Below are 17,973 nucleotides of genomic sequence, written 5' to 3'. Positions count from 1 at the left end.
AGTTTTAAATATCCTCCAAGCTTCCCCAAGGGTTTTGACTGTATTTACCTTTCCTTTCAGTTTCCTCTTCACAAGTTTCCTCATCTCAGAGATTTTACCCCTTTTAAAGTTAAACATGGTTGTGCTGGTCTTTGGGGGCAACTCCCTATGTATACAAATGGTGAAATCTATAACATTCTGGTCACTGCTCCCAAGCGGTGCAATCACTTTTACATCTCTCACCAATTCTTGGGCATTACTTAGGACCAAATCCAGGATCGGCCCACTCCTGTTCAAGCAATGGATTCCCTACCAGTTGCTGCGTGGGTGCATTTTGACCCGCAGCTCCCTCCAATTCTCCCCATGCCTTCCCGATCTCTAAAAAAACAAGATTGCAGGGAGAACTGGTGGGAGCTTCAGATCAAAATGTGCCCATGCAGCAGCTGGTGGGGAACTGATCACTTGATCCAATGAAAGGAGAAGTCCTGAGGCGGAGCAACAGTGACTGCAGAATTGGTCACACACTTTTTCCTGACACCAAGAAGAACTAATTTATGTCAGAACTATTAGCATATGTTCTCATGGTTTAAAAGCATATGATATACCAAACTCACTGAAACCAAGCACCCACGGGTCTTGTCAGTGCCTAAACTTCTTGGTAACCCAATGTATGTTACCGTGATTTGCATGCAGGAAGATATGAAGCGTCCTTAAAGCCATGTCTTAATAGGTGGTTCTTTCTCTGTGGTACTTTAGAACCGGATATAGCGCAGTCTTTATCAATTCCACTGGTATTTCTTTAAGCCATGCAGACACATGGGAAGGGATAACAGAGGCTGAAAACCTATGGGCTTGTGGACTATGAAAACTGCCAATGCACCAATACTAAAGAATGCTCACACAGATATCCTAAAAGCTTCAGTAATACAAGTTGATCAGACTACGAAGGGGATAGCAATTTAAAGGGGAAAAACCTTCACTGTAAAGTTTTTTCATAAACACAAAGATTTGTAGTGTAAATAGACTCTCCTAGGTCAGATTTAATGATAGAATGGTTTCAACAGCTAAACAATTGTATGGCATTTCAAGTAGGAAATTGATGGATTCCGTTTTTTTTTGTTATTTTGTGTGTGCGCGCACATGCGTGTGTGTGTGCCTGGAAGTCATGGTTGAATTCTGACAACTCCTAGTGAGGCTTGGACATTCAAAGAGCTGGCTCTATTGCCTGCCTCTGTGTCCCGGCCCTGGTATTCCTTGGAGGTCTCCCATCCAAGTACTTACCAGGGTCGGCCTTGCTTAGCTTCCAAGATCTGATGAATTAGGCTTTCCAAGGCTATCCATGTCAGGGCAATGGACCTAAAAACTGAATTTGTTTGAATATCTTTATAAAGCTTATAAAGTGATAATAAACAATAACCTGCCACATAGTATATGAAATATTTTCATTATACTGTGTGAAACTCTATTTTATTGAAGGTGACTTGGCTTTTTAAATCACATTTTACCTATGCTAGCTAGAGCAGGGGTGTCAAACTCATTTCTTATGAGGGCTGGATCAGACATAAATGAGACCTTGTTGGGCTGGGGCATGTCGGATTGGGCCGAGCCATGTCAGGCCAGGCCGTGTGTGTACTTATTTAAGATTAGGTAACAGAGATATAAATTTTATAAAGGACACAAACAAACACAAATATATAGATATATATATAGATATATATACACACACACCTTAAAACATGCTTAAAACATTAGCACTCATTTGTCTTAAAGATGCTTTCTTGGTATCTCTCCCATGGGATCCAGGGAACTGGGAAAAGGAAGCTCTGGCTCCTTCCTTCCCCAGGGTGCTAGGAGAGGGAGGAGCCTCAGCCAATAGAAGGAAGAGAGGCTTGGCTCAGTAGCTCCACTGTGCAATTGAGAGAGCCTGGCAAAGCAAGCTATTCCTCCCCCCATCTTCCCCAAGGGAGGAGCCTCAGCCAATGGAGAAAATTGAGGCTTTGCTCTGTAGCTCCAGTGCAATTGAGCAAGTCTTGCAAAGCAAGCTGCTATGCAGAAGGAAGCAAGATATAGGGGAAAGGAAGCAGATGACAGCCAGTTGCTCAGGGGCCTGATAGGAGCCCTCTGGGGCCTGATCCGACTCCCGAACTGCATGTTTGACACCCCTGAGCTAGAGTTTATTCAGTAAATTATTTTAATTTATTTCTGTTTAAGTACTCTTTCTTCAGAATTCTTACCTGAAGATATGTTATCCTCCTCTGTACCAGCTCTGTTAAATCTTTGGCTTCTTTTTCTCGCCAATCACCTGCTCCATCTGTTTGACTGAGGTAGTACAGATCTGTCATTACTGACCTGTTTAAAAAAAAAAATGAAACTAGCAACCCTTGTGGCTAACTAAATCAGAATTATCAATGACAAAAGGAAGCATTTTACTGCAAGAAATATATTTCAAAGGATAGATACCTTAAACTAAGAATAACCATAAACATATAAACAAGTCTTTAACTTTACTGCTATGGCACATTACTCTTATACATACATATCTCAGAAATAATCCACAGAGTACATTCCGCTCACATGGCCTCATGCCTCTCACATGTCTTCTTTTTCTATTTCTTGATAGCTACATTTTGACAATCAGAAAGCAATTGTTCAAATCAGAACTGATGGTGCAAAATGAGTTTATGATTCAAGTTTGGGCCTCAGAACAATGGTAGCTGTGGTTTTCAGTACAGACATCATATCATACTCGTTAGTGCTAAACTGTAAATGGAAGGGAACCCACATAAGAAAGGAAGTGGCTCATTTCAAAAAAACCATTCTCCTAATAAAATCCCTGTACGGCAAGCAAACAATGCAAGTCATGGCCAATAAATACTAAGAAATCTAAAACAGTACTGCTGTAAAAGCTTCCTGCTCTTCAGTGTTCTCAAAACCCTTTTAGTTTGCTTACTCTTAGCAAAGATGCAAGAAAGAAGAAGTGACTGGATTTATACCCCACCTTTCACTTGAAGTCTCAGAGCGGTTTACGGTCTCCTTCCCTTCCTCTTGATCTTAAAGGTACTACTTGACTCCTGCATTGTTCTCCCCACAACAGACACACTCTATGAGATAGACTGGGCTGAGAGAACTCTTTTGAGAAACTGCTCTTAAAAGAACAGCTCTGAGGTCACCCAGCAACTGCATGTGCAGAAGTGGGGAATCAAATCCAGTTCTTCAGATTAGTCCACTACTCTACACCAAACTGGCTTTCAATAGAGAGCATGCTGACCACATGAGAATGACAAGAAGCAGCAATGTAGCAAAGACAATGAAAAAATGTTCCATTTTTCTCTGTATCTAACCACTGCTATCAGGATTTTATTAAGTTGGCAAGAATTTTAAAGATATGGATCAATATATTAAAGGCAGAACAAAACCCTCCAAACAGTTTGATAAGATCTGTTGAATTTAGCCATTTCCTCCAATTTGCCTCTGAAGTAGATTCAGGAAGCAGTTGCAATCACTTAAATAATCAGTAACTTGAGGTGTTTGTCTTGTTGGCACTGGGAGATGTAACCAGTAAAAATATGCATTTAGTCTTAAGCAGTATCAGACAAACATTCAAATATCTTTGGGGAAGAAGGCCAAAGTCGCCTACAATAATAACCATATGACATGGAACTTGCATATATGAAATTCCAACCTCACAAATATCCTTTCTTATTACTGGAATGGTCTTAACTACTTCATAGAAGCACTAAACCTGTGTGACAGGGACAGTTAAAGAGGCTGTTCCATAGTTATGGAATTGCTCCATGTGTTCAAAGCATCACTATATTTAAATACGGTAAGACCCTGCAATTTGGACTAGGCATTAGTACCGATAGCTGAACCAGCTGTTGGCCATTTAAAATATGGTTTTGTGTCTGGAGATTTGCCTTTTTTCCTCTCAGCAGTTTCAGACAGTGTCTTAATCTATGCATTACTCAGGAATGATTCTATGCTGTCCTGTTCATAAAAGGGGAAAAAAAGTAGAGAGCATTTATCACCAACTATTTATTTATTTATTTCTTCAACTTGTAAACCGCCCTCCACTGTGTACAAGGCTGAGAGCACTGGACAACATTTCTAATAACAGCATTAAGAATCCAGTTAAAACAATTAAGATGCAATAGACAATGCTTAAATCTACCAGCTAGTATCATTACCCCAGTGGAGCAGAGAGAGAAGGAAGGAGCCAAGCTAAATATAGACCATTGCACTCCTCAACCATAAAACAATGCACCCTACTGAAATGGACAAGAAGCTAATTTGTGAGAATAAGAGGCTTAGGAGTTCTGTCATTGATTTATTCTTCTTCATTTTGATTTCATTTGCAGGTTATGAGGATATTACTCTACTCTTTAATCAGCTTCTGAAAAACATTCCAAAACTGGCTCCAATATCGATTACACTGCCAATCCAGCTGATGATGTCCAGTTTCTTCAAGTAGCACTGAACTGAATGTATAGTTTTCTTGTATGATGTTACCAAGCTACACTAGAGGACAGTCATTAATTTCATGAGATCAACTTCAGCTGATGATGTCATGACTGCAAGGTTCCTTGAGCAGCACTGAACTAAACGTATAGTTTTCTTGTATAATGTTACCAAGCTACATTAGAGGGCAGTCATTAATTTTATGAGAACAACTTTGAGCTTTATATAAAATATTTACGCAACATGATTAAATCACATATATGATTAAATCACATATATGACTACTGAAATTGTGTGATAGTATAGCGTCATTCTTGATATTATACTATTACTGACATAGTTTATGAGACTTTTGTGATTGTTATTTTCACAGTGGTTTATTTAGTCTTCGGGTCCTCAACCATAGGCCGATCTCTGTCTTAAAGGCCCTGAGGAACTGTGCTAGGTCCTACAGGGCAGAAATGTCACTTGGTAGAGTTCTACCAGCCCTGGCTTTGGTTGAGAACAGCTGGATATTTTTCAGCCAGAAGTAGTGAGTTCTTCTCTTCTGAGTGTAATGCTCTTTGGGGGGAATACCAGGAGACGTGGTCCCACAGGCAGCCCCATAGCCAGAAAATTTAGTGTGGAGGAGCCTGGGCAATAAAAAAATGTGGTTGGGGGTATGTAGGGCTTGGCTGCTTCTTCTCTCCAGCGGCCAGCTCTCCTGGTCCCAGCTCTCTCTCACCCCCAAAAAGAAAAAAACGGGGGGGACGCACATGGAAAGAGATGATCCAAGGCACCTGCCCTAGGAAGAAGGGGTAAGAGGGGAAGGAGGATGAAGGGGGAGAGTTCCCGTCTTGTGTGCTTGACACCTAAATAAATTTAAAAATAGGTAAGGGAGTGGGGCAGGGAGTTATTTTACAGTGTGTCTTCTCTTCTGTGGACGTGCAGCATTTCTGATCCAGCCCCAGACTCTCTCTCATGCTGTTGCTTTCTCACTCTCTCTCGCTCTCCCCCTTGGTGTCGCTCTCTCTATCTTTCGCTGTTGCACTCTGGCTCTCCCCCTGCTGCTCTCTTGTTCTCCCCCTCACTGCTGCTCTCTCTCACTCTCTGTCACTTTCTTACTCTCTCTCTTGCTGTCGCTTTCTCGTTCTCATGCTCTCTCTCTCTCTTGTTGCTCTCTTGCACTCTCTCCCTCCCTTTTCCTCTGGTGCAACAGAGGGGCCCTACAGAGGAAAGGGGGGTTAAATAGAGCAGCCTTCCCCCTTGGGCCCCCTGTAGCTACAGGTCTGCCCACAGGTATGTTGGTCCCAGACCATTAGAGCCTTGGTTAATACCAGAACCTTGAACATGATGTGGTATTCAACCTGGGGCAAGTGCAGTTGGCAAATCACCAGTTCTTTGTGGGCCATCAGTGGAGTTCTGTTAAGAACCCATGCCATTGCATTCTGGACTAGTTGTATTTCCAGGTCAGTCTCAGGTTAGCCCTGTGTAGAGTGAGTACAGTAGTCTACACTAGAGATGACTGTTGCATTAATTACTGTTGCTAGGTCAGAGCAAGACAGGAAGGGAACCAGTTGCCTGATCTGGCATAACTGGAGGAATGCTAGCATAGCAACATTTGTGATCTGGACCTCCATCAATAAGAAGGCATCCAGAAACACACCCAGGCTCTTGACAGTCAGCACCACTGTTAAAGGTACACCACCAAGGGCTGGGAGTTGGCACCCCAGCCTTGAATTTCCCCTACTCAGCCACACAGCCTCTGTCTTAGATGGATTCCGTTTCAGCCGGCTCCGTTTCAACCATCCAGCCACAACCTGCAGCTCCTCAGCCAAAATAGCTGGGGTGGTATCCATCCATCCACCAACAGATACAGCTGGGTGTCATCTGCAATTCTGCACACTGATGACAACCCAGCCTGAAACTCTGAACCAGGCAAGGGGGCACTGGAGAAAGGATTGCCCCTGAGAGACTTCACATATCAAGGGGTGTCCCCCGAGGACCATCACATACCATGGTGACACCCTCTCTCCTAGCACCACCCTCTGTCCTCAACCTTGGAGAAATGAGGTGTCATGATCCTGGGCCTAGTGAGGCCTACAGGCTCCAGAGAAGCCTGCCTAGGAGTTACTAAAGAAAGCCTACATTTCACAGGATCCCTTCTGTCCTTCTGATTGACTGGCAAGGTTTTGCAGAGAAACTAGCCCAGAGAGGAGTGGGGTCTGGGAAGAGGGCATAAAAGGGCCAAGTCCAGATAGGGTGTGTTCTTTCCTGGAGAGGCTGCAGGCAGAGAGGTTCTCTGTCTCGAGAGGTTGCAGATAGAGAAGGCGGGCTCTCTGGAACAGGCAGAAGGAAAAGATCCCTTACCCAAGAGGGTGAGTTCTGATACGAGAGTACAGATTGTATAGTTAAACGCATCAGGTCTTTTGATTCTTTGCACCAACCTTTACTGTTTCATATTATCTATAGCACTAAATCTTTATAACCCACTTATTGTTTTTAGAGCACTAATAATAAACTTCTTTTGTTGTTACACTGCCTGGGTTCTCACGTCTCCTTGGTCACAGTTAAGAGGTATTTATTAATAAGGAAGACAAGGGTGGTTGGGTGCTCTGGGCCTTCCAATGCAGACCCCTACCAGAGTGGTGTCAGCCAGTAGAAGGCCCTGCTAGGCCCCTGCTGTGTGACATGAGGTAACCCACTGCAAGGCCATTCCATAAACTTCTATGTCAATGAGACATCAAGTCAACAAGTCATGGCTGACTATGTTGAACGCTGCCGTCAAATCAAGCAATAACAGCAGACCAATCCACCTTGATCCAGCTGCCTACAAAGGTCATCTGTGAGGGTGACCAGCACTGTCTCCAGGGCAGAAACTGGATTGGAATGGATCTAGAGCCATCATGTCCTCCAGGAAACTCTGGAGCTAGCAAGCATCTGTAAACCAGACATTTATTCCCTAGATTTTCAGATTTCATCAGTTTTGGATAAGTGACCAAGAAAAGGAACTGGGAGGCCACAAAGAGATCTCTACTAATTATGTAGATAGCTGCACTTAATAAGTAGATTGCTTAAATCAATCTTTGACACATAACAAATAGGCAACTGTTGGCAAGCAGAAAGCTTGGCATGTGTCTGCTTTATGAAAGTCAGAATCAAACCCTCAAAATGGATTCAAATATGGAGGTGAGCTAAGCATATGCAGGCCAAACTGCATCCCTAGATTCAGTGCAGGACTCAACTGCTTAGGGAATAGAGAACAAAAAATAAAGCTCATCAGAACATTACTGATGCTTAACACTTCAAAGCAGCAGAAAATCCATCTAGTCCATTTTGTATCAAGTGATTTTACAAGGGATTTTAGGGATGAACAACAAAATGAAATCCTGGAAGGATTTTTCAGTGACAGCAAGGAATTATCTGGCCCAAAATGCCCATATTCACTCAACAGTGATACCACAAACCCTTGCAAAACTCTGTCAAATTTGATGGACTTTACCAAAGTCCATCAAATTATTTAATAAGGTGAGAAGGGACAATCTCCCCTATCCACCGGTTAGGAGAAATGGTCAACCAGACCACTAACACCATTAAAATATTAATGTCAAACTGAAAGCCACAATGTCAAAGGCCAAGAAAGCATCTCATTCTAGGTAACACTAGAATAGAAATCATTTAGTACTACTTTTTGTGGGAAATAAAAAGCTGATTCATCTACTTAATATCTGATAAAGCTAGACATCTATAAGTCTGTTTAACTGACAAATACTTCTTTAAATCACAACAATTAAATTGTACATGAACAGTTCATTCATTTAATTAAAAATGTGAATTTGTTCTCCTATTAAATAATACCTGTATCTCAAACTTTGTCAACTATAATCACCAGTGGGCATGGTCATTTCTATTCATCTCCACCAGATCAAGTTACCTGCACATATCAAGGGTAGGATGGGATGAGGCTGTTGATGTCATGATGATCTCTGGCTGCACCGTGGCTAAACCCATATTGGAAGCAGCAGTGCCTTTATCTGGCACCACTGAAAAGACACTGGACATTTAAATATTTGTACTATCTGCAGTTAGCATTCCAATTGTACTATCTTTCTTGAAACTATAATGAAATGGAATTAAAGTGATTTGATTGTTTCAGTAAAGATTACTATGCTTAAGAGCAGACATTATGGCCAACAACTTATAACTGCAGCTGTTTCTCCCAATGTAGAAATCTAATTTGCCTCCAAACCTAATCACATCTAAAAAACTCTTGATATAAAATATTATTTTGCCAATGGTAACTGAAGTATCAGTTTTACAAAAATGAACAAGGACATAAACAATTCACATGTTATTAAGTTTAATGCTAGGTCTAGATAAAAGCAAATTTAATATGTTCCAGTTGTCAAAGTAAAGAAATGTACAGTTATTGAACATCCAGGCAAACAAATTAATGCAGTTAGAACTCAAATTGGCAAGTATAAATCATCTTCAGTATTACCGCAGTCTCAGATTAGACTTTTATGACTTAAGGTAGATTCTCAAGTAATACATTTATAACCTCCTCCCTTTAGTACTGCATGTTTTCAAATAAATCTACCTTAATAGAAAAAACAGAATTCATAGCTATATTTTACTTAAAAATTTAACTTTAAACACAGAACTGAAAAGATATGCATGTAACTGCCTAGAAACATGAAGGTCTGGGGAGGAGGGAAACATTTTTCCCCTTTTTGTCATTGTTGGTTCCCCCCCCCAACTTTTCCAATGAAAAACTTGAACATTTTAGGGAGTACTGGAAAAACTTCTATGACATATTTTCTCTAAGAGCCAGTTTGGTGTAATGGTTACGTTCTAATCTGGGAGAACCGCATGTAATTCCTCACTCTTGTTCTTGAAAGAGCTCTCAGTCCCACCAACCGCACAGAGGGTCTGTTGTGACAAGAGGAAGGGAAAGGAGACTGTAAACTGCTCTGAGAGTCCAAGTGAAGGTGGGATATAAATCCAATCTCTTCTTATTCTTCTTTTAGAACAAATGAAATGTTTTTAAAGGCAAAAGGTGGGCATGCTGTAGACATATACAGCTCTTAAATCCAAGATGCATTTCTGCACCCAGAATGATACCTAATCTTCATGAGGAGAGCATTGCTTCTCAACAGTTGCATGCCTTCTGTTGTCCTTTTGACCTGATATGGTAGATCTTTTCATCTGCTCTCAAACAACCATGACACATTTACCCACAGACTAGATAAAACATAACTGAGTGCCCCACCTTGCAAGAGGGAGAAAAGATCAGAAGGAAATGGAGCAGAAACTGGACTACAGTCTCAAAGGAAAAGTGAAAGATTCATTGAGAACTTGTGTCTCTCCAGCCAGACAGCAAAAATTAAGGTACATGTGCTAAAACAGCACAGGATGCATCAGCTTATAGTTCCCTCTCAAGTACTGGGTATATTTGCAAATTTGCTTGTATGAAACTAAGGCATGTATAATTTTATACACTAAGTTATAAATGAAGCATCTTATGTTACTAAAACACTAGAAGTTGCTTTAGATTTGACAGGACAGTAAGTATTGCATATATTGGAATTTTTCTCAAAACCTCAGATTTTCCCGGGGGGCAGGGGGGAAGCCTTGGGCTTCAAAATTTCTGGAAATTTTACATCTCTAATCTGTACAGCATGCCCAGAATAACACTAGACTTATTTCATATACAGTTATAACAAACCAACAGTGAAAAAGTTCTTCATCCACATAATGTTCAGTTCCTCTTATTTTGTTGCTCAATTTCTAGAGGCTGCAGGAAAGTGTCAAAGTTTTTAGATATGGATTTGTTTTTCAGTTTTATTGTTCAAGACCCTGGTCTAAGAACATGGGATAAAAGAAGAATTATTCCCAAAAGGCCTTTAAAACTCCTTTCCATAATTTCATTCATGTTTTAATGTATGGCTATGAATACTATTTGAAACCATTTCTATTATGAGCATGCTGTTTCACATCAGATTTAATACACACAGGTGCCCCTCATTAATTTTTTACGTTTTTAAAAAAATTTTGTTTCCATAAAGAGGTTCTGGAACTTCACTCCGCTGCATTCCCCCAGAAAAAAAGCCCTATGTAGACAATACTTTTGATGAGCCAAATGTCTTAGTTTCCTATTAACACAACTGGAAATACACTAAATACCTGAGTGAGGAAAAATTACAATAAATTGACATCTTGAGGAGAGCCAGTTTGGTGTAGTGGTTAACTCTTATCTGGGAGAACCGGGTTTGATTCCCCACTCCTCCACATGCACCTGCTGGAATGGCCTAGAGTCAGCCATAGCTATCGCAGGAGTTGTCCTTAAAAGGGCAGCTGCTGTGGGAGCCCTCTCAACCCCACCCACCTAACAGAGTGTCTGTTGGGGGAGAATTTATAGGAGATTGTAAGCCCTCTGAGTCTCTGATTCAGAGAGAAGGGCGGTGTATAAATCTGCAATCATCTTCAGTTTGGTGTAGTGGTTAAGCAATCATCTTCAGTTTGGTGTAGAGCCAGTTTGGTGTAGTGGTTAAGTGTGCGGACTCTTATCTGGGAGAACCAGGTTTGATTCCCCACTCCTCCACTTGCACCTGCTGGAATGGCCTTGGGTCAGCCATAGCTCTGGCAGAGGTTGTCCTTGAAAGGGCAGCTGCTGTGAGAGCCCTCTCAGCCCCACCCACCTCACAGGGTGTCTGTTGTGAGGGGAGAAGACATAGGAGATTGTAAGCCGCTCTGAGTCTCTGATTCAGGGAGAAGGGCGGGATATAAATCTGCAATTCTTCTTATTCTTCTTCTTCTATTTTAAAAGACTTACAAAATCAGTATAAGCTTTCATGGCGTACAGCCCATTTGTTCAGATCCAGTCAGTGGATCTTTACTATGAAAACACTTTATGTAGAAGGTATATTTTAAAAAAAAAACAGAGTGAAAAACCATGAAATGAAGTGCAGAATGAAATGTAATTACGTAAAAACCAAATCGGATGAAGAAAAATACAGAGACTAGTCATTACTTATGCTAAGCCAGTTAACCTCTGTAAGAAGTTGCAAGTCCTAGACCTTGCTAGCATAATAACTACAGTGAGATAAAAATTCAAAGTCCCTGTGTCAGCTGGGTGGGAGAGACTGTGAAACTCTTTAGTGAATCCAGTTCAGCAGTTCTATGCTAGAGTTCATTTAAAGTTTTTTGTTGAAAAACAGCAACCTTCAAGACAAACAGATAAAATCTAACATCAAGAACTCTAGAAACCACTGGGAGAACATTCAAGTAAAAATCATAAAACAAGAAATGGAAAAAAAAAATATATATATATATATATAATATTTATATAAGTGTATCGGCACTTTCCGGCTCTTCCATTGGCTGTGGTCTGCACTCCATCAGCCATTGGCCCATCAACTGTCACTCAAGTTCCATTGTGTTCAGTTGGTTGAGTCCACTCCTCTCTCCTGCTCACTATCACCTACCCACTCTTTGTGGCATTCTTAAGAGAAAGTAAGCAGTGTGGTGGTGAGCAGGCGAAGAGACAGGGAACTAATGTGGTAATGCAACCAGACAGAAAGGTCTGGCCCCACTGGGAGTGTTTCCTCAGAGGCCATGGCAGCTGCCTCTTTCCTCTCACTCATTCCCTCCCTCTTCCCCTCACCCTAGGAAAGGCAAGCATTGGGGAAGCTGCTAGGCAATGGCTGTTGCTAGGCAATCAGGCTTGGTTCTGTCAGTAAAAATAGGCCTCAGATGAATATAATGCTGGGAGAGACATCTGTTGTCTGCAGTTCAGTTGTGATACTAGATTGTTAGGCTCCACCTGGAGGCTGGCTACTCTAGGCCTGGCTGCCTATTGTTCAGCAGCAGCCCCCCTAGGACAGCCAGTGTGGTGTAGCAGTTAGTGGGTAGACAGCACTTGCCCAGAGCCTCCTTCTAGAGCCTGTTATATTTTTCCCTTCAACAGGCCTTATTCTTAGTGTTTAAATATTACAATCCTGGAAGTGAACTAAAATGGACTGGGTTAGGTCAGAAAATTACAAACTGTTTTACTCTGGAAATGACACAGAAGAAGTGAAGCTGTTCTAATAATGAGGAAACATATTGCATAAACAACAGGGGCATTAATGTAAACTCTGACCAAATAATATCAGACTTCAAGGAAATCCCATCAACCATCATTTAAGCTCACACCGCAAAAAAGACGCTGACAAGGAAGAAACGTTTTTACGTAAGTATCCAGGAAGAAATTGATCACATACCTAAACAAGATGTTTACCTAAACAAGAATAACAGGTGATTGAAACACAAAAGTAGGAAGCAAAACAGGATCAAATAGTGTCAGAAAATTAGAGCTAGGAGAAGAAAACCAACTCACAAGATTCTGTGAAGACAATTTGTTCATTGCAAACACATGTTTCAGGTCAACCGAACAGAAAAATACACATGTGGATGTCACTCTATTCTCTCTTCTAAAACATGACCATTTGATTGTGGTACAGACCATGAATATCAAAAATTAGAATAAAGTTGAAGAAAAACAGCAAATCATTCACACTGCCAAAATACAATCTAAATAATAATCCTGAGGAATTTAAAGACCACGTGAAGAACAGATTTGCATAACTAAATTCAAGTAAACACAAACAGGAATAACTATGGGTTGAAACCAGAGATATTATCTAATTATTCTGTAGCCAAAAGAAATAAAAAGCCTTGATGAATGACTCATGAAACTCATAAAATTGCTAGATAGATGAGAAGCAAAAGTAAAAGGTGACAGACATAAAATCTGAAGTCTAAATGCAATTTTCCAGAAATCTGCAAACAGAGACAAAGGAAACTATTATAACAATCAGTGTAAAGAAATAGAAAATAAAAAAGTAGAACAAGATCTGTTCCACAAGAAATTATAGGGTAATGTAAACTACAGTTAGGAATGCTAAAAGATCAACATTAAAAAACATTCACTGAAGAGCACAAAATAAAGAAAAGATGGGAACAGTACACTGAAGACCTACACAGAAGAGATAAAAGGATGACACATTAATTCAACGAAGAATCTTTTGAAGAATCACCTGCAATACTAGAAAGTGAAATGAAAGCTGCACTGAGAGTGACTGGGAAAAACAAATCACCAGAAATAGATGGGATGTCAATAGAGCTATTTCAAGCCAAAGAAAGAGCCCATCAAAATATTGACAAGAATACACCAACAAATACAAAAAACAAAATAATGGCCCACACAATGGAAGTCTACATTCCAATTTCCAAAAAAGGAGACATCCAAGAACTCAGCAATTATTGTACCATTGCATTGATTTCTCATGCATGTAATGTGATGGTCAAAATCTGTCAACAAGGATTGCTACCATATATGGAATGAGAAATGCCATGTGTTCAAGCTGGATTCAGAAGAGGTAGTAGAGATCATATTGCAAATTTATTTTGGTTAATGGCGCATATGAGAGAATTCCAGAAGAAAATCAGCATGTGTTTCAGAGACTACAGCAAAACTTTTCACTGTGTGGATCATAAAAAGTTATATTAGGATTCAAAAGAAATAGGTGTGCCACAACATCTGACTGTTTTGATGTGCAACCTATTCTCTGGACAAAAGGGTGCTATCAAGAGAGAATATGGAGAAACAGAATGGTTTCAGATTGGCTCAAATATCAAACAAAGATGTATTTTATCTTCCTATCTCTTCAATCTATATGCAGATCGTAAGAAAAGGTGGATTATATTTAAAACAAAGTGAAGTGAAAATTAGCTAAATGAGAATTAATAACCTGAGTTACACAGATTGACACAACGCTACTGGTAGAAAACAGTGAAGACTTGAAATAACTACTTCTGAAGGTTAAAGGAGAAAGTGCCACAAGGAGAAAGGACACAATTGAGACCCTGGAGAGCCACTGCCAGTCTGAGAAGACAATGCTGACTTTGATGGACCAAAGGTCTGATTCCGTATAAGGCAGCTTCATATGTTCATATGATATGTGGCTGGTGGTCAAGATCAAGATAATTCATACTATAGTATTCCCCATTGCTATGAATAATTATGAAAGTTGGACAATGAAGAAAGCTGACAGGAAAAAAATTGATTCATTTGAAATGTGATGTTGGAGGAGAGTTTTGAGGATACCATGAACAGCCAAAAAAGAAAAATAAGTGCGTTCTAGATCAAATCAACATAAAATGGAAGAAAGGAAGAAAAAGCTTTTCATTTACAAGACTTGAGCAAGGCTATTAATAATAAGGAGGTTTTGGAGGTCATTAGTTCACTAGGTGGCTCAGCCGCCCTGAGCCACCTAGTAGCCGCCCTAAGCCACCTAGTGGGAAGGGCGGGATATAAATCCTAGATAAATAAATAAATAAGTCAGAAGTGATGTGACAGCACTTATCTCATGTTCATCTGTGTCCACGCATAGTTAGAAAGATACCATCTACCCTGACCTGGATAGCTCAGGCAAACTCGATCTCTTCATATCTTGGAAGCTAAGCAAGGCCAACCCTGGCAAGTACCTGGATGAGAGACCTCCAAGGAATAACAGGACCAGGATGCAGAGGCAGGAAATAGAGCCACCTCTCTGAATGTCCAAGCCCCAGTATGGGTCACCACACCAGAATTCGACCATGACTTCCAGGTACACACAAAAAAGAAGAAAGAAAGATATACAATCTGATGTATGCATTCTGTGGATCCCTGGGAGCCACATTTGCATATACCACATTACCAATTACCGCATTTCATTACCAGCAATCAGGGGTGCAGTCACACGTCACATTTGAACCGCTGAATATTGGTTCGATGCAGGGCCGATCAGACGAGCATCCAAGAATGCGACTCATCCTGTTGTTGAGCGATCAGACATCCAATACTATCACGCTCTTTTCTTGGCGCATCAGATAGTGATTCCTGGGGGGGGGGGGTTCCATTAAACATGCGCCCAACTGTATGGAGGTGGGAAATCAAACATTGCATCAGAGGCGGGGGGGGAGGGGTGAAAGTTTTCGGAATTAACATTGCCAAGTCAAACCAGGGGACTGCCAGGAACTACTTTCCTGGAAATTGGCAGTGACAATATCTGGAAATCCTCCACATTGAAAAAAAAATATTTTTTTTCCTGTTCTGAATAGTGGGATAACGTTCCCCACCCCCCGATCCTGGATTGATCGGAGAAGCAGAAGCGTCACCTCAGATTCCCGGATGATCTGGCAATGCACATGTCTGCTAGGCCTTTAAAAAAAAAAAAAAGTGGGAGGGGCGGTAAACATTCCAAGGGGCAGTATTGCGCATGAGCTGTCCAAACAGGAAAAAACCTATCGTGTGCCGCTTCTGTGAAAAAGGGCCGGACTTTCTGCGCTATCAAATTAATGCAGCATTGATCCGCAGCAAGCCGGGATGACCCCGAATGATGCTCGACTGCCAGATGTGGATGTCTGGACGAATGTATTTAATCCATCAGCGAGACGGAGCTGTGTCGCCACTAATGATACGTCTGAACGCACCCCAGAAGAGCCATGCTAAATGTGTTGTGTACTACATCAGTAAATACTCGCTTACAAATGATGACCTAAGATATAACTATAAATATGTAAGTTATTTTAATTACCAGAGTACTTCTCAGTACATAGGCTTTGTCTCTCTCCCATTTCTGACTTTTAGCCTTGTGTACCTGAAGCCAGAAGCCTCCCTGCCTTCTTGCTATCTCCTCTACATGACAGTAACTCAAGTGACAGAGTAAGATGGCTAAGGAGCCAAAGAAGAACCAGCTGGCTGTGAAGAAATAAAATTACTACCATTCCTCCACTATGACCAACTTGTTCTTTTCCCCAGGTGGCTGCCATGTCGTGGTGATGGTTCTGCTCTTTCTCTGCAGTCAACTTGCTGTCCTCCCAGCACTCACCCAAGTGCTGGGATGACAACTCTGAGGGTGCAAATAAGGGTGGGGGCTTCATGGAGAGTATGGGCCTTTTATTTCTATCCCTGGTAAAAAGCCCACCGTTCAGGGAAGTTCAGTTTACCTACCCTCCAGTTCATACCAACCCCACTGGCAATGGCCTTTGTCATTAACTGGTGAGTGCACACTGGCGAATGGTGCCCAAAAGACCCATGGGGGACATATAGATATGTCTAAAAGCCACATATGGCTCTTTAGCCCTTGAGTATGACATTATAGATCAACATCAAATGGGGTACATTAACTTTCCTGTAATAAGAAAGCCATTCAGAGTATTTAAACAACAACAAAAGGCAACATTAAGTGTGCTAATGAAATCTATTTTAATAACTGTATGTTCTAGTCTTTTGTACTTTATATGGAGCACCACATTCATGCTGCCAAGATTATGTTTTTCTGGAGACTTTCAATGCAAAGGGATTTTCTGAAAAACTGTAGTGTCACAAAAAAATCATGGTGCTGCTAATATCCGCATACACCCAGGCCTGGCGTGTGGGAGTAGGCCAAGTAAGCAGCTGCCTCGGGCGCCAGTCGGCCTTGGGGCGCCTCTCCCTGCGGCCACCGCCTCCTCGTGTCCGCCGCCGCCTCCCCGCACTCGCCCGGTGCCTCCCCGCACTCCCACCAGTCTGTCAGTTTTGATACAAAACATAAACTGAGCTATTCTATGTAACTTCAAGCATGATGAAATAAACTTCTGAACATCAACTGTACACTAATTTTATGCTACTAGATTCTTTCTGCTGAATAAAAAAATATTAAGCAATAACATTTACAGAATTGAGGCATAGAACTTCTGCTGTGCGGAGCAAATCTGCATCAAGTAGCAGGTTCCCACCTGAAAACCATTCCTTTCATATGTGCAAGAGTAAAATATGTAGGCATGAAATGGATTTATGTAGGGAATTACTATTAGCAGTTACCTATATGCATCTCTGTCTACCATACAAAAATATTTTAAAAGACTAGTATCTCATTACTCTATTTTATTCAACATTTTTTAAAATTAGGAAGCATTCAGGAATAATTTATTTGTACCTTTCATGGTCACCTAAGTCAGTCAAAAGCTCATCAATTTGCCTTTGGAATTCACTTCCTTCCATATTTTTAAGTTTCTTCAGTTCACTCCGGAGAAAAAACCACAGCTCCTTGGCTCCATTTTCAATCCTCCTCCTCAATATTTCATGGTCTTTTCCTAAGCCTACTAATAAAATAGAGCAAAAATGAGAGAAAATTGTCAACACTGATTTATAGTTTAAAAACACACATATTTGTGGAATGCTGTTTCCATTCTACTCAAGAAAATATTCATATACTAACCATCTACTGTTTGCCGCTTGAAGTTTTCTATCTGTTCTTTGGCCTTTATTAGCTGTTCTTCTAAAGCATGTACTCGTCCTGCAGCAGGGCCCTGATCAACAGGACCCTCTGGTATCCTACAGGGACAGTAAAGAATGTAGTAAATCAATTTGTGCATAGCATTTACTTGTTTGTCAACTTTGTCAAAATATATACTGATAAAAAAGGCACCAAAACATAAAGGTAAAGGCAGTCCCCTGTGCAAGCACCAGTCATTTCCAACTCTGGGGTG

General features: G+C 41.0%; 1 protein-coding gene across 2 annotated transcripts in view; it reads right to left on the bottom strand.

Moving 5' to 3' along the window:
• Positions 1-17,973, bottom strand: part of LOC132590572 (alpha-(1,6)-fucosyltransferase) — a 407,107-nt gene that overhangs the window by 142,838 nt on the left and 246,296 nt on the right. The window contains exons 3-5 of one of the 2 annotated variants that reach the window (XM_060263509.1): positions 17,703-17,818; positions 17,421-17,586; positions 2,214-2,328 (exon numbers count right to left, since the gene is read on the bottom strand). In XM_060263509.1, coding sequence (XP_060119492.1) covers positions 2,214-2,328; positions 17,421-17,586; positions 17,703-17,818 — 397 coding nt within the window. Of the gene's footprint in view, positions 1-2,213; positions 2,351-17,420; positions 17,587-17,702; positions 17,819-17,973 lie in introns of both variants that reach the window. The other variant, XM_060263510.1, reaches the window with a different exon arrangement.

The sequence above is a fragment of the Heteronotia binoei genome, unplaced genomic scaffold, assembly GCF_032191835.1.
Source record: "Heteronotia binoei isolate CCM8104 ecotype False Entrance Well unplaced genomic scaffold, APGP_CSIRO_Hbin_v1 ptg000314l, whole genome shotgun sequence".
In the NCBI taxonomy this organism is placed as follows: domain Eukaryota; kingdom Metazoa; phylum Chordata; class Lepidosauria; order Squamata; family Gekkonidae; genus Heteronotia; species Heteronotia binoei.
This window is presented reverse-complemented; position numbering and strand designations above follow the sequence as displayed.